Genomic DNA, 20,952 nt, shown 5'->3' with positions numbered 1-20,952 from the left:
CCTATTGATGTTATTTAGATGATACTTTGATGATGCCTTTTATGTCCTGTCAACCAGCAGTGGTATTCAGCTCTTGATGTCCCTTTGCTTTGCAGTTCAGAAAAACAGAGAAAGCAAAAAAAACCTCCTTGCTGTAACAAAGGATCAACTTTTATCGTCCAAATGCAACAACAGTAAGTCTTATATCTAACACTATTTCGGTGATCTGATAGGTGTGAATCGATATGAGATGAAGAAATTATAGTGGAGCAGGACTGTCTGACAGCAACAGGATGGATGCCAGTGTGCCATTTCCTCACCTGTCCAAGTCATCCTTTTTCAGCTCGTAGTTTCTGAGGACACGCAATACCTGCACATCCTGGCTGAGGAAGCAAGGAGGCAACAAGCCATGAATGCCAAGCTGCAAGCGCTCCTCCAGAGAGAAGGCCATCCCCTGCAGAGAGGACACAGAAGAGTCAACTTTTTTAGTTTAAAATTGGAGTGAAGTGAATGTTGGAATCCATTTTATTTCCATAATGTGACCTTCCAAAATGAAACAGCATATTTAACAAGGTAAAATTTATGACAAAACGTGATTAATTCATTGGGAATTGATTGTATGGTAAGAAAAGTTGGCGATACACACTTTTGGGGCACCATATCAGCATATTAGGATGATTTCTGAACAATCATGTGACACTGAAGACTGGAGTATTGGCTGCTAACCTCATAAGAATGAATACATTTATTATATTAAAATAATAATCAGGTTTTAATATTATATTAAAACATTATGATAATGAATATACTGTATATTAAAATAGAAACAGTTATACATGTTGAGCATAAAGGACTTATTTCATAAACATTATTTTATATAAATATGTATATATAAAATATTATTTCATAGAAACTAAATAGGGCCAATGTTGATTTCCTGTTGCTTTTTCCTGTTCACGTTTACATTAATTACACTTGCATTCTGTGGAAATATGTACAATCTTTTTAAGGGCTATTAAAGTAATAATAAACATATATACTTTGCATTCATTTCAATAATTAATCTTTACTCAACTAAGCCTCAGCAGCTGTTTTATTAAAAGATTGTTTGGAAAAGCTTAAATAAATCCCCATATTTCCTTTCCATATGTCACAGATGAATAAAAGGCCTTATGTAGCTGCTCATACAGCTCTATTCCCAATTCACTGTTTGTTATATGAGGAAGTCTGTAATGCAAGCAAAGTCAAGGAATGGTCACAGAGGTCACAGTTGGATCGCACCACAGTGTGGTGCACAGCCAAAAGGGAAGACTGCTACTTTGCTGCTGTGACCTTTGACATTTACCCTGACCCTGAACTCTACAAAACAAACGCTACAGCCAGGGGGCCCTGAGTTCATATTACCAGACTCCACATGTGCACTGCTGAGCAAGACTGTGGTCCACAGAGATGGATGCCTATTTAGGAATATCTGTGAGGACCAAAAGCTGTGGCATTTGAACCCGGCCTGTCTTTTCCTTAATGACAGACTTGCATCATCATTGCCGCGCCTCTGGCTGCTCCTTCAGAGAAACCACTAAGGAAGGCCCAAAACCCTGAAAGGCTGTGCTAGATTTGCATTTTAAACAAGTATATGCAAGTTTGGCTTTTCAGCCCTTTTTCATCTGGTTATGTTAAGTGGTCTGTTTGTAAAAATTATTTTGGCCTTGTAAACACATGAAGACTAGTCTGCACACGTGCAATAAGATGTGGTGTTATTGACACAAGTGAGACCAAAAGGAACTTGCCGTATAAACATTCTGAGGATTCTGCTGCTGCATCATGAGATAAAAATGAAATGCTATATTTCTGTAATATCTGCAAGCCAATTTAACTTACATCAAAACAATGCAAATTTAGCAAATTAGATAAAAACCAGAAAAGCAGGCAAAATAGGCAAAAATATATTAATATTTATGCATAATCTAAATAATTATAAAAAATACATCCACATACTATTTACAATATATATTGATATACTACTTATTGAAACTTCAAACACTTAACTGGCTTCAGAAAATGTCTCTTTGTGATAGCTACAATACAAATACAAAAAACAGCCCTCAACAAACATCATGTAACAGTACTTTTTGGCTTCGAGAAAGATACTGTGGCAAAAATACAGACTTATTACTCAGTAGCCATTGGATGTTATTTGTAGTTTCTATCGTGTCTGTCATCTTCTGAAGCTAACTGTGCAGTGCGCTACTGATGGTCTGTATTTAAGAGCTCTGCCATGTCTGAATTGCAACCTTTGTGATTAAAAACGGACATTCTATTTTGCTCGAAAAGCTGGTGGTTTATGCAAGACTATCCCTAGACACTTATGATTACATCAGATTTCCTTTCTGTTGGTTTGTAGGGTTGTTAAACACTAACTATACCGTATATTAGAGACTGGAGAGCTGTTGAAAACATATCCAAGACAACTTTGACTTAAATAAGCATTTCATTGACCTTTACTGACACATGCAAATGGCTAAATGTGCTTTGGTAGGGTGTCTACAAGCCAACATATTCCTGTAACTAGTGATTTGAGAAGATTGATGATGAGTCGAAAGCAACAGCAACAGACATTCTCAATGAGAATAGCTCTACCTAATCAAATATAATTACTCAGACAGCTCTACGAACACTGAATGGTTCCTTGTGTCATATGTGTAATGGAGACATCAGTGGAACCGGGCCCAAGCGGCAAATTAATGTCTCTGACAATGGAGCTGCGGGCGGAACTCTGGAGGGCACGTCCACAGGCCCCAGGACTGGCATTCTGATTGTGGCCACGGATGGCTGGACTGGGGAAAGTGGTCTGTTTGATGGCACGCATGGATGGCAAGATTAGAGCAATGAGTCCCAGAGCTCCTGGTGGGGCTGGCGTGGGAAATGGTGAGGAACTTGGCACTGGTTAAGAGAGACGCTGCGTTGCCAAGATGCCAATATGAGTGCAAGACTTGCGAATCTTGCTCTATATATAGAAAACACAACAGTAACGTGGCTATCTAGATAAAAAAAGACTGTAAACAATAGTACATGGAAAAGAATGGCAAACAGAGTAAAAAGTCTATGGATGAATCATTTAAAAGCACTTAAAGGGATAGTTTACACATTGGTGAAAAACCGCAGGAAGCCTTCAAAGCCACAATGAAACACAAGTAGAGAGAGAACTTTTCTCTTTATTGTGGCATATACGAGTGAAACAGATTATCGAAAAAGAAAAAAAGTGGGTACATCTGTTTATCAGTACTTCTCATTACAAGTTTGGAAAGACGGTTGCATGCACATTATAAGTGACCAAAGCTTAGAGCAAACGGAGAGATAAGTTGTAGTGCATGTATTTAAATAAATCTCAGCCTTTGCAATTTCATGATAACACTAATTATATCACAATTTCAGTTTTATTGTGCAGTATTGTATTGTTCAGCCCTACAAACCTGAATAACTGTCTTTCTTCTTTCTGTGGAACACAAAATAAATATTCTGAATTCAATGGTATTCAAATAACACTGAAACATCAAAACATCATCTTCTGTGCTCCACAGAATAAAGAAAATCACAGGTTTGCAACAACATAATGATAAGTAAATAATGAACTCTCTCTTTAAGAGTCAAAATGCAAAGAAATGCTTATATCATAGGGTCTGCCATGTTTTGTTTGCTCAGATTATTACAGCTTTGCTTTTTGCAGCAGTAAAGGGACAGGCAGAGCAGGAATGTGTGAACGCTTCCACATGCGTAACAACCACAATAAAGAGTGTGTGTCTTGTGCCAGAGTGTGTTATGCCCACACAAGCTCAAGCAAGGAGAGCTGATGTGCATGCCAACCTGTAATCACAAGATCAATGCCACCACCCTTCTACTTTGGCCATGACCAGCACCACCCCAAACACACAGCACTAACTACTCTGTGGCAAACATAAAAGCCTTGTATTTGACCTGACAAAAGCTAGTCTACAGCCTTCGAAATCTCTTCTAGACTTCAAGCAAGAGGTCACGTTGAAGAACATAGGAATTCCAGTTCAAACAACTCAATCCGAATCCTGAAATTCCCGGTACTTCTACACGGAAAATGTTGCAGCTGGTCCATAGAGATGCCAAAAAAGCACCAAGGTAGAAGAAAAGCAAAGCAAGGCTGTTCTTCAGTGGAACTTTACAATGGGAGTGGTGTTTTCTGATCCTGTAATGGAGAATACATGAGAGTCCGTGAAACTCATCAGTGTCAACAGCATTATAATGAGCTGCTTTAGAAGAGACATTGCATTTTCATGTTCTCAATGGTGAGAAAAGTTGAGCTGAGCCATCTGCATAACCTCTGCGATCCAAAATCATTCCTTATAATTAGAAATTTGACTTTTCTTATCACATAGTCTGGACTAACTTAATGTTCTTGGAGTGAGACCAAAGCAGTGTTCAAGGGAGTTTCTTCAACTTTGGGAAATTTTATGTTCCAGTGGTTGGTTTTTATTTTATGAAAACATTTTTGTTTTGTTATATGAAGTCATTAAAAATTATTTTTTAGAACAGTTTTACCCAGACTTTAAATCTTAAACAATGAAAAACCATCATCATAAAAAAGAATTACATATGATAGTCTAAACAACAAGAGCAAGAAACAATTTCAAATATTTTAAATAATTTCCACCCTGATGAGAATTTTGCTCCTAATATTTTTTTTCCCCAAACATTAATGTGTTTTATAATATGTTAAAGAAATAGAAGACATGGTACAAGTAAAGACAACAAAGAAAAAAGCAAGGTAAATATCACTAATAGAATATTCATATTGAGTGTCATTTACAACCAAGCTATAACTGTCAAATTATCTCAAAAATGTGTAAAAAGTTATAAAAATGCAATTATTGCAAAATCATACATTCAGGGATGCAATGAAATTGGAAAAGTCACTGTGGGAATTTTCATTTCTGGGAATTAGTTGGAATTATCCTTACTTTTAGAAAACAATGGATTGTGAGAGTGGGAAAAGCATGTTTTAAACGATATACAGTATATATTTTCTAAAATTTCACAGGGCCAGTAGTGCCTATAGTTAAAAAAAAACACCAACAATTACACATCACACATAACCCTCGTCTTGATCCAAACACAAACCATGGTTTGAAATTTGGTCCATTTCAGGACGTGAGAAAGGAAATCTTTCATGTCAGTCAAATACAAAAACTGGCTCTCTTTCTCAGAGATCAGAGGCTGAGTTTTTGTTCTGATGTGCTTCTCACATTCTCACATTTCTCCTATGACCAAGTGAAGACCTTCATCCGAGCGAAAACACTGAAAAGTTTTTTGTTAAGAGAATGCTTTGACCTAATGCAACAGCCATGCGAGTGATCAGACACAGAGGCAAAAAGTCCCAGGCTAATTGTACCAATCATATGATCCACCTCCAGGTCCAGCGGGAGCTGTATGGGAGATTGCTCTGGCATTGATGATGACAGAGGATGTTTTTCCCAGCTGTCTGAGACTCAGTGGAGACTGCCGAATCCAAATAAAATGAGAGTGGGTTTGTGCAGGAGATGTTTACTGATCTGAGAAGATCAGTAAATCATGGGTTTGGGTTAAAGGGTTAAAAATGTCTTAACAGGTACAAGCAGACACAAACTATGAATGCTGGGGGGAAAAAAGCAAAAACACAAGACTGCCCAGTCTGGTTCGGCTGCCTGATGGTGAAACCAAAAAAGAGTTTTTCACATAGTTCCAATAGAAGCTGTCACGGGGTACAACTCAGACTAGACCTTTCCAGCTGACCAAATAGGGAATGTATGAACACATGCTATTCTCATAAACACCCTCGTCACATAAATTGCTGTATTAATGCCATATGCATCTTCCCACGCTCTTAATTCAGGCCACAAGCAGCCATTTCAGAGCTGCTAAAAGAGCAAGACAAAAAAAAATAACCAAAGAAAGGAACTTATGACTTTTAGGACACAAGCAGAAAGTCAAGGGTGGAGAGAGTGTGGTGAATGTCATATTGAGTGGCATAGCGGTTAAACCTGATTACTGGATGTTTGTTGTTCAATTCCCTCCAGAAGCAAGCCATGAGACATCAACAGTGCTTGTGCTAAGTTAAAGGGATAGTTCACACAAAAATGAAAATTCTGTCATCATTTACTCTCCCTCATGTCATTCCAAGCCTGTTTGACTTTCTTTTGCAAAACACAAAATAAGACATTACGAAAAACCTTTCAACTGTTTTCACCCATACAGTTGTATGGACTAAAAAAAGTCACACGCGAGTTTGGGATGATGTAAGGGTGAGTAAATAATGATAGCATTTTCATATTTGGGTAGAGAATTCCTTTAATTCTTCTGATCTACAGTATGATGACTTTGCATGAAACTCTTGCATGAAACAAATTTGCATTGCCACTATAAAACTCGAATCCCTCAAATGGCAAGCAACCAACTAGGCAAGAAGACAAAACAAGATGCAAATAATCTCAAATGCAGAAAGACAAACACGTGTGAAACTTGAGGAAAATGCAATAAGCAAGATCCACATGTGCACCATTAATTCGTAAGATGACTCTAAACGCCAAAAATATGTACTTGAACAGTGAGCAATAATAAAGTAATGAAATTAGAGTCCTTTAGCAGCTGGAGGAGGGCATGACTCACATGCACAAACAAAAAGAGAAGGCTGCATCAACAAAAATCAATGTGAGACAACTTCTCCAAAACATCAGCAAAAGTACAGAAATCCCCCTCCATCAATATTAGACTGTCTGGCTTTGAACCAACCCTGTGTTTTATGAATTGTGGTATCACTTTTTAGTGGTAAGCAAACTATGGTACCAGAAGCATGACTCAGATTCTTGACTTCCCTGCTTGATACTTTCCACAGAGATCGCTCTGTTTACACACAACACTCTACTGAAAGTTCAATGACAAAACCATCAATAAGTGAACACACACTCAATCACTTCACCACTTATCTCTCAACACCAACAAAGAGGAAAGGAAAAAGGATCGGCAGATAAATTGGAGAAAGAAACAATGATGAAAAGCTGATATTTTAAGAGTAATACTTCAAGTTCAGGTAATTCTCTTGGACTGCTTTTTTATAACAAGTACCTCTAATTCAACCAGAGCCACACATATACAAAATGAATATTCCCATGGAAAGGTATCATTTTAGATCTCTTTATCACCTTATTGCTTCCCCGTGGGTTTTCAAACTTTTTAATGGCACAAATCTCCAAATATGGCAATCCCCTTCTAAGAAATCCCCTCAAAAATATAAAGCAACTATATTTTTTCAGGTTCACAGATCTATTTGTATTGTGAAAAAAACATGAACGTTATAAATGTGTAAAATATTATTTGGAAAATATTTACTTTTTAATTTGACACAGTGTCTTTTTTTCCTATCCATTAATTAGAAATCGAACTGAAACATAAAATAATCCTTCCTATTGCATTTTAAAGCTCTAACTCAAAGGCAGAAACCCGCATTAAGTAAAAAAGCAAGTATTCAGACGGCTCCACAAGGAATCCTATGAAAAGAATTTTATGTAAAATATCTCTAAATATTTAGTTCAGCAGTGAAATATGTATATTCTAAAAGTCTTCTGCTACAGCTGTATGAGAAAACAGTCAAATATTGAAAGCCAACATTAGATCTTATAAAGTATGCTGAGAGCTCCACAAGGTGATTAACTAATGATTAACTAATCTTTAACATTTTTACATCACTATCAGGAATTGTTTGTGAAGTGTTTGTTCATATGTGAAGGAGAAAACAGAAAAAATATAGAGAGATGAAATGAAAACTGAACAGCTTCTGTTCCCTATTATGTGATCTGCTCTAAATCAAAGGGGTTCTGAACTCAGGGTCTTTCTCCAAAACAAACTATGACATGAACAAATACTTTGACCCTGAACATCAGAAGACAAATTTCTTCCTGCACAAATATCTTTCTTATGATTGCTGCAATCTCTCCTTAAAGTTAAGGATAGCAAGTTTTGTTATCTGTTTAGCCGGAGAAAATCACAGTATCTATCTACAATCAGTTGAAGAGGTGAGTCTGCAGACTTTTTCCTAAATAGCAGCCAAAAAAGCCACTCCAATACATTTTTTTATTTTTTTCAGGAGAAAAACCAAGACACTGACAAGTTGGCACTACCTGACATAGGTATTTTTTACTGTGCTAATTATTTGTGACCATCATAGACACCGCTGTGGTGTTTGCTGGTCTTTTCAGCAAAGTCAAGCCATTGTGGTGAGACTGAAAAGATGCTGCCAACAGCATTGTTTTCTTTTTTGCCCTAATTTTTATCTACTTGTTTTTATTCTAAATGTCAAAATACTTGATAATTAACTTTTCATGGAAAAAAACATAAAGGTTTTTCAAGACTAAAACACAAAAACAAAAAGCCAGACACACACCTGTACATTATTTATCTTTCTGAATCATTTTTGTGGCTGGCTGAACGTGGGTATGCTAATCTTAAAGTACACATCTGCACAATGCAGCATTGTTAAAAGCTCTGTCAATATGCTTCTAATCTAAATAACTATTCATATCTGAGAAGCCACAATCCAGCCGAGCAACAGAGCAGCAAATTTACTAAAGACAACAATCCAAAGCCATCTGTTTCCAGCGAGGCTAGTGAGGATTTAACTAATAGACACAAAGCTCAAAATGCACTTTCTTTAGTGCTGCTTTTTAATTGTTAAAAGTCACACTCTGACTTTTGACCCTGCTATGTTAAGTAAGATGACTGTTAAGGAGGGTTGCCATAGCTGTGGGACACAAACAGATCACGAACAGTGAAATTCCCCTTCCTCTGCATTCAATTCTACTTTCAAAACAGTCACCATGTTGTCCACAAAGATACCAAAGGGTTGTGAAAGGGGGGTAGATTTCTATGCTTTCTGTTAAAGTTGTAAAATGTTCTTTCAGTCCAAGATGGCTGGTGGACTTTTAAACAGCAAGTGAAATCTTTACAGGCCTGGATTGCGGGTGTTAGAGCTTGCGGTGAAAAAAGTTGTGTTGAATATTCAATCATGACCTCTAACAATGTTACAAAAGCTGTCTAATCTAACACCTTCAAGTTAAAAACTTGTTAAATAAAAATAAAGTCTCTATTTGTGTTAAGGTGACATTTACAGGGAGATTATTTATAATGAAGATAGCTTTTATCCCTTGCTGCTTTTATTGCTTCTCATTGTGCCTGTTATCATATGAAAGGGGTCATACCCTTTTTTCAAAGATCAGTTAAGTCACAGTGACTAACTATTTGCTACTTGCTAATCACAGTAGTTGCTATTAGAGACAGTCCTATTCAATAAAGAGTTTGAGTAGACAAAAATGAGTCATTAATATTTGAGTTTTCCAAAAAAAGAAAGACTCTTAAATGTATCTGCTAAAAGTCCATCAGAACTGGAGTTCAAACAGCAGATAAAATTATCACAATAATCCACATGACTCTGAAGTGAAAGGCTGCATGAAAAATGCTTCAAATCATTGCTTCTGGCTAAAATATGAATCCTCTATCCATAATATTGCTTTCTTCCTTGGAAAAACACATCTTGCCTAAATCAGGAGATAAATATGGACAAATATGAGCTGCTTTCCTGTAGCTCAAATAGTAGAGCATGGCGCTAGCAACGCCAAGATCATGGGTTCGATTCCCAGGGAAAGCAAGAGCTGATAAAATGTAAAAACTGTAACTTGAATGCAATGTAAGTCGCTTTGGATAAAAGCGTCTGCTAAATGCATAAATGTAAATGGACACATTAAGCACAGTTTACAGATGAAAACATTACTAAACGAATATGGATTCTGGTGTGACAACAGGGGATGGACGTTTTCACTGGAGGAAGCATTATTATGGATTATTGAATGGCGTTTTGGCCAAAAACAACAGTTAAATTCATTAATGAATGATTTGTGTCTTACAAACACACAGCTTTTCACTTCACAAGACATTAAGTGATGAAACAAACTCATCTTGGATGGCCTGAAGTTGAGTTCATTTTCAGCAAATTTTCATTTTTAAGTGTACTATTCGTTTAAAGCAAAGACATATAAGATTAAACACCACACAGCTTTCATTTCAATGGGTTTTGAAATAGAAGTAAAAGAGTGGATATAAAGGTCAGGACATGCCACAGGCCAGAATCGAACTTCAGTTCCCATGAGTAATAACCCCCTGACTGGGGTTATTTTATTTAAATTAGGAGACATCCTTTCTTTTATTAAATTAATAGACTCCGAAGATCCAATTGCATAATGGATGTTAAATAAAATTCCAAGCCCTCATGGCCAAGAGCGAGTCAAGGCCGGGTAAATATGTAGTCCACCAGACACTTCGTAATCAGTCTCATGACCTGTTCTCAAGTAACCCTGACACTGTTTTTTTTATTCTTCATTTCTTTTAAATGTGCTTCACTTTCCTTTATCATTCTCAAAATGGTCTGTCATCATCTCTCTTTGAACAAAAAACAAGCATCTCCAGCTGTATCTTTTCATCAGAGCACTGGGGAACAGGATCAGAACAACTACAGAAAAGATTAAATAGGAAACCAAAGAGGAGAGTTTGCAAGTAACAGAGAGAATGACCTAGGTAACAAGGCAACCTGAAACAAAGCATTCTGTGTAATCTAGAAAATAGCTGGACTTTGTAATATGAGACTTTGTGGTTACTATTCAGAAACTCAGAATATGGATGGATATGAGAACTCAAGTGACAGCAATGATTGATCGAAACACAATTCTTGAAAAGCCTAAACTTAAATTTACACAGTTTAAAGGAGAACAACTGCAGAAAACAGAGTGTTAGGCTCTTTAGACATGCTACTTTTCATCTTGCTACTTGTCACTTTTCAGACTGTGTCAGTGTGCCAAAGTGCAAACGATACAATGTAATTTCTGGTTTGGTTTAAATGGATTAAAGGTAAACATCAATTTAATCTGGCTTTCTTTTTGTTTTCTGTTTTGGTAACTGCCATGTTTTGCCGTATGAGAAACAGCTCCAAACAGCATTCGTCCGAATTATTTTATTTTAGACTTCGCAAACTGATTCAAACTGTTATGATAGCTAGTTTGACCGACTCAAAGAACTGATTCAAAAGTGCGATTTATTTGTTAATCTGGTATCGCTAGTTCTGATTCTAAACAGCCGACAGAAAATGCAGACACATGACTTTATTGGTGAAATATTGTCACGTAAAATGTTGTTTGGGTCAATATGGCTTTCATAACCTAGTTACTGACATCTTTAGAATGCCTCATGTCCTCAATACAAAGGGTAAATTACCATCTGCCTGTCAGATGAGTTCTTCCATAAACTGTCCATTCAAATAGGTCCATTAGTCTGAATTATGGGCGACCAATGTATTTGTCTCTTGATGTTGTGTGGATGGAAGACTGACATCTGATTTGATCTCAAATGGTGTTGCTATCCTAACAAACATCAGATAATTATGAGTCAAAAGAGTGTCTGTTGTTGTTTTCCACTTGCTACACAAGCTGTGCCATTGACAAGGACACTTCACCTCACATCCAATCATAAAATCTCAAAGTCACAGACACCAATGACAGTGTTAAATAAAAACAACCAGACATTCTGCACTAGCTGATCCATGCAAATTGACAGAGCAGCGCAGTGAAAGCAGGCATTGGCTACATTCTGCGACAGCTCTTTCCCAACAGGAAAAGTAAACATGATGCTTCATAAAATGGTCTTGTGATGCTGTCCAACCAATCACATTTCAGATCAGAGTAAAATACTGGAATGCTATCACTAAAAGTTTCTATCCATTCTCTCATTCTAACTCAATAAGAAACCGAAGAATTTGACACATTTCATTTCTTCACAAAAATAAATGCCTCCTGATGGATGACTAAATGGATTGTTAGTTAAATAGCCCTGAAAAAGCTAAAGGCTGATGCAATGATTCCAAGGAAACTGACGGATGTAAAAATTGCTCTCATTTGTTTGTGTTCCTCTCCTTTTGTTGGGTTTTTTGATGCTTATATATTGTAATCTATTCTCTTCTATTCTAAAGTGTGTTTTGTTACATTTTTCATGCCTTTCTTTTGTTCTCCCATGTTCATTTGTCAGTCTTCTTTCTAATAAATATAATATTTGATTTAATGAATATAATTTTTATTTAATAAAAAGAATATATTTGAGTTAATCTTGCCAGAGCCATTTTGTTCTGTGCATCTGTAGTCTTGATCTAAGAATCAAAGATAATTTAAAATGTGACATACATTCCAAATACACAGACGCAGCAGGAGCCATAACCATCAGGATATATGTTCTTGTCTTCTTGTATGAACCTAAATTTATTTTGCACTGGATTGTTGACAAAGTGACTGTTGAACCTCATTGCTACACAGTAACAGCATCGCTCTCCCTTTGGGGCTATATTGTGCCTGGAATTTAATTTGACACCATTCATTCACATCCTCTTTACATCTAGTTAAGTCATTCACATGCCCACCCACAGGGTGGCCATCCATGTGAAAAACTGCACATCTTTAAGAAAACAAAAGACAAAAGGCAGTGGGCTTAAAAATTCTTCTCTTTTTCTGTGAGCAAAGACTGTGACCACTCTCCCCATTCCCCATGGGAAGTCTGAGTAAAAAAGGCAAGCAAGCACAAAATCAGAGCAGATTAAAAATCCCATGAGCCCCTCAAAATGAGATTACTCTCACTCATTCCCCACAAAACACTCTGTATATGTAATCCATGTAGAGTTCTCAAATCTGATAAGCGCTGTACTCAAGTTGCTGTTAACATAACTGATTTTTTTTTTTTTTTTTACATCTTTGCTCATTCCCATCATATTTCTCATCATATTTTAACTGCTTCAGTGCATTAATAATAATAGATACTGATATGACTGTGTTGTAACTCCCAGATATGTTGGTTAACCTTCAGTTGTCAAGACCTTCCAGAGCATGTGTATCAGATTAGAGCTGTACATCACTATACTGCCTTAGGTCTGGCATCATGTATTAAGTTGTTTTATTTAATTCATGAGAGATAGAAGCAAAGCCAAACAATTTGGATTTTAAATCAAATCTGACAACCAAAGGAAAAATCTTGTTAAAAATCAATAAATGCTGCAAATTCTTGTACTGAATACAAAAGCATATGTAACGTTGGTTTTATAACAATATTATTTTGTAATGTTTGTTGCACATCCACTTTGATTAAGGTTTGTCAAATTAAATTAATCATTTTTCAGCATGATTCAGGGAGTGGGAAATAGAAAAAACAGAGTGGGTCTACAGCAGAATGACTGAAAGTGTGATAACAAGATGTAAATGTTGAACATTTTAAATAATGAAAATAATTCCAAAAACCACAGCCAAATGAATCGTTTTGGGACTTCAAGCAACACACGGAGGTGTCTCAGTGCCGGATGAATCAGTGTGTTTGAAAAAAATTGGTTAGGTCAATAATTCACTGAATCATAAAGCCACTTCGTTTATTCATTTCTGAATGAGTCAGCATTTTTAAATGAATCAATTGGAATGAATTCAGTGTTTGATTCACATACAGGTAATGGTGCATCTAAAGAATCTGACGGTAAATTAGTTCAAATGTCCTCAAAGGATTCACATAGAATGAATACATTTACATAAACTGCATGTATAGGCTACTGAAAAAAATAAAATAATTATTAACAGAGGTCATTACATTCTAGGAGAACTGTGCTTAACTGCAAAGCATATGATGGGCTGATTATGTGGCCTTGTGCACCTTATAAATAAAAGACATTTTCTAGGAACTATTTTAACTACATCAAATCAAATTAAATGTTTCATCAGGTTTCTCCCTATTAAGAAACTTGGTATACATTTTACCTCAATATTTACACATGAAAAAGTCCAGCCATGCTGAACTTTTTGCTATTGGGTCGCCAAAGCAAACAGTGTATTCAGATTTTTATTTTTTATTGTTCAAACACATATCATGAACATATGATTAAAAATGCCTCCTGTGCATATTATGATGTTAAAAATGCACTCTTAATATCTGAGACTAACCATTTCCAAGCTAAATGACACTAATGAATTGCATCATGTCTCAGTTACAAATACTGTTCTGCTGAAACACTGTCTGGAGTCTAACAATTTGTCAAAGAGAAAAATGTGAAGGCCAAATAAGCCTGGAGATTGTGATCAGAAGGCGGTCTGAGCGATCTGTGCATGCATGCATGTGTGTGTCTGTGTAGAGTTGGATATGGGTGACTGGCACTTAATTTCTCTGTGAACAGTAGAGCACTTTCCTCATTTAACCACTTCACTCACGTGACGTCTAGTGCTGGAATGCTTTACCGCTGCCCTGTGGGTGGTCAGTATCTCCCATATGCATCTGGGCACACCTGGATTGCCATACATACATACACACTGTTGGAGCCCACCTAGAAACAGGTGACCGACATCAGCACCTGACCCTCCCTGAGAGCTTACATACTCTAAAGTCCAGACAAAACGAGTCCTGTTTCATCAACTTGTCATTAGCATACAGACACACATTTATAAGCATCTCAGTTGAATATATATAGGCACTGTCCTAATAATACCCACACATGAAGTATTCTGTGATATAAGGCTTGATCGCACCAAGAAAGATAACTATAAAGACAACTATGTCGCAGTGTACACACCAATGCACGACACAATAATGTTCTGTTTATTATTATATTATATGATTAGATTATATTATAGTAGACTCTTTGATTGTTTTAAATTTAAAATGATTTTTTAAAACTATATCTGTCATTATAGTTATTATCTTTGTTGTGAACGGGTCTCATCAGCACAATCCATCATAAGAAAAAGGATCTTTAATATAACAACATGACATTATTATGAACATTTCTACAGTTTATAGGCTAGAAGTGAAACTAATTAAAATGTCTGAGATGCCAACAGAACATCTGTTAGTTTAATGTTAGGAACAATCTCATTAGTTTCTGGCATGGGAAATTTTAAAATCAGGTCCCATTGTGGTTTAGCGTAAGGTTGGCTTTTTTTCCATTAAGATTTTTTGTGCACACTTCTGCAATTAAAGATGAAAACATTAGCCTTGAAATAAAAGCACTTACATTCATTCAGTTTTCTGAGCAAAACACCTGCATTTCTTTTTTAAAAAGCATCTGGCAAGGAAAGAGATGAAAATGTAATAATATCTGCCAACACTCAAATTTATTTATATATATATATATATATATATATATATATATATATATATATATATAAAGATTCAAGGAACATAATTCAATTCAGGAATGTTCTCTCTATGGAATTACATTGAACACAATGAAAATATAAAGGACTGAGCAGAATTCAAAAACACATCACAGCGCAACATATCAGACCATGTGCACTGCCTTTCATTGATGAAATCATTCCACTTAACACAATATTTTATATTATTTTTTTGTAAACTGGCTAGTAGGTTTTTCTGTTATAGAACAAGAAGTCATTTTTCATTTAGCATAGTACTAAATTAAACATGAATGGATGAAAATATAATGCATGAATCTCCAACATGTTTATCTGAATGTGCATTTCTATACATTCTATTATTATTATTATTATTATTATTATTATCATTATTAAATAATTTTAATAATTAAAATTATTCTCCTAATGCCAATGACTAAGTAAAGTTACATTTTATGAATTTAAATTGATTCGTGCAGACAACGAAACTGTGACAAATTGTGCAACCAGCAGGTATTACTGACCTGCTTTACTTTATAGTGGAGAAATGAAAAGCTATGCGCTTGGTTACACTCGACAGCCTTTGACGTTTTGCTTATTTTACGTACCTCACCCATATTTACCTTCATTTAAATGCAAAACTAACCTCAACCCCCTTCAAGAATAAACACACCACATTTGAAACAGAACAGGACAAGCATGTGCGCTGGGAAAACAGCAGTAAGCATGCTAACTAGTTGTGTCAATGCTCTAGTTAGCCTAATCCACTTAGCCCCTGCTGGTAGGTGCTGGAAATACACAACATAGCAGCAAAAGGAAGCATTTTCTCCATTCAATTTATCAGTGAATTATGACTAAATAAAACAATACTATACTATATTATATACAGTACAGGTTATAAATAGATAGACAGATTTGAGTTTTCTTTTTTTAATGAACCAGATAAAGTAGAACACGTTTGTCAGTTGATGTGGAGGTTTGTCTGCATGAATCAGTTTAAGTTTGCTTAACATTTGCCATCAGCTTTCCTAAAGATTGTAAATCACGTAGCTACCTCCACTAAAATGAATGGGAATGCTGACTAATTTCCCTCGATATTCCAAACCTCTTTGTCTCTAACAATAGCTCAGTGACACTTGATGGCAACTGGCACACATAACAACCACAAGGGGGCCTTAAAGTCTCCAGTGCTCAGCCCAAAAGGTGCCACATTTCCAACTGAGCTCTTGTTTTCCACCGCAAGTTGAATGGGCATCTGTTAGTCACCTGTGCTCCTAAAAGCACATTTCCCCATGTGAAACAGGATCTCGGCTTGGATGCTAGGAGAGTTTTGTGCTGCGTTGTTTGCGTTTTTGGTCTCTGGCGTGGCACGGAGCCAGAGGCCAGCACTGTTGGCCTCGATTCACACAGGCGGTCATTAATGAGAGATAAAGCAGAGACACAGAGGAGGTTTGTGGAGAGCAGGGCAGTTCCCTTTTTCTCTCCTTTGCTCCACAGAGACCTCTTTCTCTCCGCTCTCGTCTCTTACTGCGCAAAGCTTCCCTCAAACACAAGGATAATATCCTGCCTGCACTTCAGGCAGAGACAGGGAAGGGCTGTTGAGAAGGGAGGAGGTCAGAGGGGATACCGGGGAGGGGCGCTGAGAGTAAACTCCAGCCTGCGGACGTGAGGCCTCTACGTTTGCAGTCCCACAGCATCAATTCGCATGTTGTCCTCTGCATCTCTGCAGCTGAGAGCGAGAAAACAGGAGAACACTCAAGCACTGTGATTGCCAGGCCCATGGGAAGGCAACAATGCGCCACTGGAGAACCACAGTGTACCGAGTGTAGGGCCTCGCACAGCTCCTCTCAGGGGTCATTTCCTACCTTCTCTATTAATTTCCTTGTTTTGGGTCATGAGTTCTGGAGGTTGGCTTTTCAGAGAGCTGTATGAAAGAGCAAATGTTTCACTCGATATGGTACTGTATTTATAAGCGAGTAGCACTATCTAAGTGTGAAATAAGACCCATCAGATGAATGACTGATATGTCATTGATTACACAAACCTCAAGCTTAGTAATGTCCAACTGACACATCACAGTCCAGAAAATAAAAGTGCGTAAACAAAGACGTAAGCGTTTGACCAAAGTACTGTGTGGTAAACAGTTGCATTGGTCTGGCGGTTACAAACCTCAGTGTGTTTTTATTCAGGTTATCTTTATATAAACATTGACCTTATCAATCTATCTATCTATCTATCTATCTATCTGTCTATCATGGGGGTAGAATTGTTGCGTAATTCCAAATAAATAGCAAGAGATCCACAAATAAATCTTAGAGTTTCACAAACATTAATTACATTCACACACACACACACACATATATATATATATATATATATATATATATATATATACACACATCTTTTTATGTCACAAACACAAGTTTGCCTGGCATTCATTTGTGAATCATGTCCTGTGCATTTGTAGATCGCTGCTCGCATTTATTTGTGGATCTCATTCTATTTATTTTCCAATATGTTTAATTTTTGTTTATCTCTTTACATTTATTTGTGGATAATAATCTATTTATTTGAATTTACGCAACAGTTCTACCCCCATAATCTATCTCTGTCTGTCTGTCTATCAATCTAATCAAGGCAAGATTCAAAGATTTTCCTAACTTCTCTAAATGTTTAAAAATGTGTGAGTTTCAAAAAATGTTCATGTTATTTCCTTACATTCTAATTCAACATAATGTAATTCTTCATACTGCATCCATTCTTAAGTCATCCCTGAATGGCCTTCAACCTCGAGTCTGACGTAATTACACAGGCTCTTTAGCTGTTTGATAATCGCTCTGCTAATTGTAATATCAATTGCACACAGTCTTTTGTGCTGAAGGTTCATTCTTTTGTTTATGTAATCCTCTTTCCTTTATAATCTCAGAGATTTCGCATTTCACTCAATTTTCCTGACACCTTCAGCAAAGGCTGATTCTCAAGCATACAAAGAAACGGAGCAAAACCCGAGCCTCTCTTTTAATTAATCTCATTAAATCACGTCTCTGTCTATAAAACAAGACAATAACACTGAATTTAGCTCATTAGAGGCAAGGACGTGGGTGGAACTGGAAAGCCACGTCATAAAAACATGAAAGCGTTAGAGCTGCTCTCACACCCCGAAGCACCACATTAGCTTTAAGTTTGGCACCAGTCTGGCAACTTCCAGCACCACAGACACGGGAGCTGCATTAATGAGAGCCATTATTTTAAGATTTTGTTTGATTACAGGAAAGGGGACCATGGAGGGTAATAAAGTGTCACCTCTAAATGCAAAAACATGGTATATAAGTTATTTTGTTCAAATTTTATATAGCAGGCTAAACAAAATAGCACATCAACTGAAAATACATTGAAATCGACACTGTGCCCACAACATGCCCTTGAGCCACGTCAACCCTTAGTTTATTTTGCAGTAAGAAGCGTTTGAACTCAAGGTCGATTATAAATATTTAACATCTTGCCGTTGCAGAAAGACCTTTTCAGATTAAAGTGATCTAAAAACACAGCCTATATTCTTAAAAAACAGCATCATGACCTCTATAATGAGTGGGTCACTGAAAATGTTTTACTTCAATAGTCAGTCTTGATTAAAGAGTGGCTTTGCATCATTTATAGGCCTACGAAAATGTTATTTTTTAACCGGGGTCAACATAGCTGAAATGACTGGAGTGTGCACTAAAAAAAGACAACACACAGACCCATGATCTTCATACCTCAACCAACCCTATGCATTCATGTATACATAAAGACACCTTTCAGAGCTTTCTGGTAGTGTGCACCTGGATTGAAAATATGACCTCATTCTGTGGCATCTCTTGTGCAGATTAGAAGTCATTAACCTTAACGACAGGCGGTGTACTGTGTTGTCATCAGTATCTGACCTGTGGCTGAATGCCAAGAGACGTGAAGTTTGATCAGACTATGGTCCTTCATTTCAGCATGGGAAACTGACGCAAATGGTTCAAGTGGACGTAAAGTCCACCTTAATGAAACTAAAGTGCAGAGTGCAGGCCCACGCAGCAAATGACTAGAAGAGTACAAAGAGAAATTGACCAAAGATCAGCAACAGCAAGTTACAAATGAGGGTCAAACGGTGACATGACAAACTCTAAATATAACTGCTAATAAGATAAAGAGTAAAGACATTGGTAGTATTTTAAATATATACAGTGCTGGCTCAAAAGCTAACCAGGGATTGGCACTGAAAGTGAAAAATAGCCTACTTGCATACTTCATAATATTCAAATGTGTGCTTGCAACTGCAAGTTATAGCAGTGATCTGTTGCTGTCAGATAGTGTGTAGTGAATATAAAGTTTTTTTTTTAAGTTTTTTTTTTATAGAAAATCATGTCTGTCCATGGAATTGAAGGAAACACTCAAATTAATTAAAACAGAAATGTAAATCTAGCATAGCAAACAGTAGACAGCTAATAAATATGCTAACATGCCATTATTTAAAAAAAAAAAGCATGTTGCAAAAATAAATAAAAAAAGGGCAAACAATGCTCTACCCCTTTAACTGTTTTCTCAAACCACTGGTAGTTTGGTAGCAGATTAAAAAATGTAAAAAAAAAAAAAAAACATAGTGAATCATAGTCATGTTTGGGAGGTTTGGACATCACACTGAATAAAGAGCAAAAGCTAAACACTATCAGTGTTAAATAAACAATTAATACACCAGTCAATTGGCTAAGGTCAGTAATGTTTTCATTCAAGGCCAGAATGAAAAAAAAAAAGAGCAAGAATCTGTTATTTCACTCTCTAGAGTAAGCGTCGAAAGATTTTCTCTTAAGCATTTCTTTTAGTTACCAGAAACTATTAATTTTAAGAGACAATGGTCTGTACTGTAACATTATAAGTTGGCACTGAATTAGCAGGTCTTGCAATTTTATTTTACTAACAAATTAGATATAATTTTTGGAACACTTGAGAGTTATAAAATATAAGAACTTGCTTTAGTAAATGGAATTCTAACCCTAATAAAAACAAACATTTTTAGTTTTTAATTCCGTGCATATATGAGACATACAAGCAAACAAAGCAAATATTTGGACTCTGCAGCATCACTGTCACACCCAGAGCAAGTTCTTAAGGTGATGCCATAGCAACGACTGGTCAGCACCTTGGACAGAGGCTGCTGTTGATCTTACCAAACGATTATAAACATGAAGATTATAGGTTTTGCATTATTCTTCATTTTTAAGTATAGCGTGATTTGAGCCCAATAACAAAATTTGTGGAGATCAAAACTGGTAAATATAGCCTATATTAAAATAAAACTCCGTGCGCTGATCCTGAAGGTGTCAGGTCATGACTAACGTCAGTTCACGAGCACCTGTAAACTACAAGCTTTTGACACAGGCAGCAACTACGGACAAAGAAAGTGTGTGGCCCTTTAAGTCTAAATATAGTTCCTCTCGAAACTGATATCCACTGCCTTGCTTTCCTATTAGCAAACAGTCAACACAAAATGTTATTTTTTTAAAAACGTTGTAAAGTTACTAAAACATTGTCTTTTTTACCTTATTCAAGTGGGGGTTGCGTGTAACATCATACCCCCTCTTCTTCGTGTAAACAAAGGTCTTGCTTTGGTCTGCTGACTTCTGCATCTCCCACTCGACAGATTCCTGTTTGGCTAAAGCGTGTGCCATGTTGCTTCCCCTTTAAATAGCGCTGAACTCAA

At 36.5% G+C, this 20,952-nt stretch overlaps 1 protein-coding gene across 1 annotated transcript in view; it reads right to left on the bottom strand.

The window, feature by feature from the left end:
- The window catches only part of me1 (malic enzyme 1, NADP(+)-dependent, cytosolic), an 80,801-nt gene extending 59,849 nt beyond the window's left edge, over positions 1 to 20,952 (bottom strand). The window contains exons 1-2 of the mRNA XM_058747582.1: positions 20,792 to 20,952; positions 300 to 433 (exon numbers count right to left, since the gene is read on the bottom strand). Coding sequence (XP_058603565.1) covers positions 300 to 433; positions 20,792 to 20,920 — 263 coding nt within the window. The 5' untranslated portion in view covers positions 20,921 to 20,952. The remainder of the gene's footprint in view (positions 1 to 299; positions 434 to 20,791) is intronic.

This window comes from Onychostoma macrolepis, chromosome 16, assembly GCF_012432095.1.
Source record: "Onychostoma macrolepis isolate SWU-2019 chromosome 16, ASM1243209v1, whole genome shotgun sequence".
NCBI classification, from domain to species: domain Eukaryota; kingdom Metazoa; phylum Chordata; class Actinopteri; order Cypriniformes; family Cyprinidae; genus Onychostoma; species Onychostoma macrolepis.
This window is presented reverse-complemented; position numbering and strand designations above follow the sequence as displayed.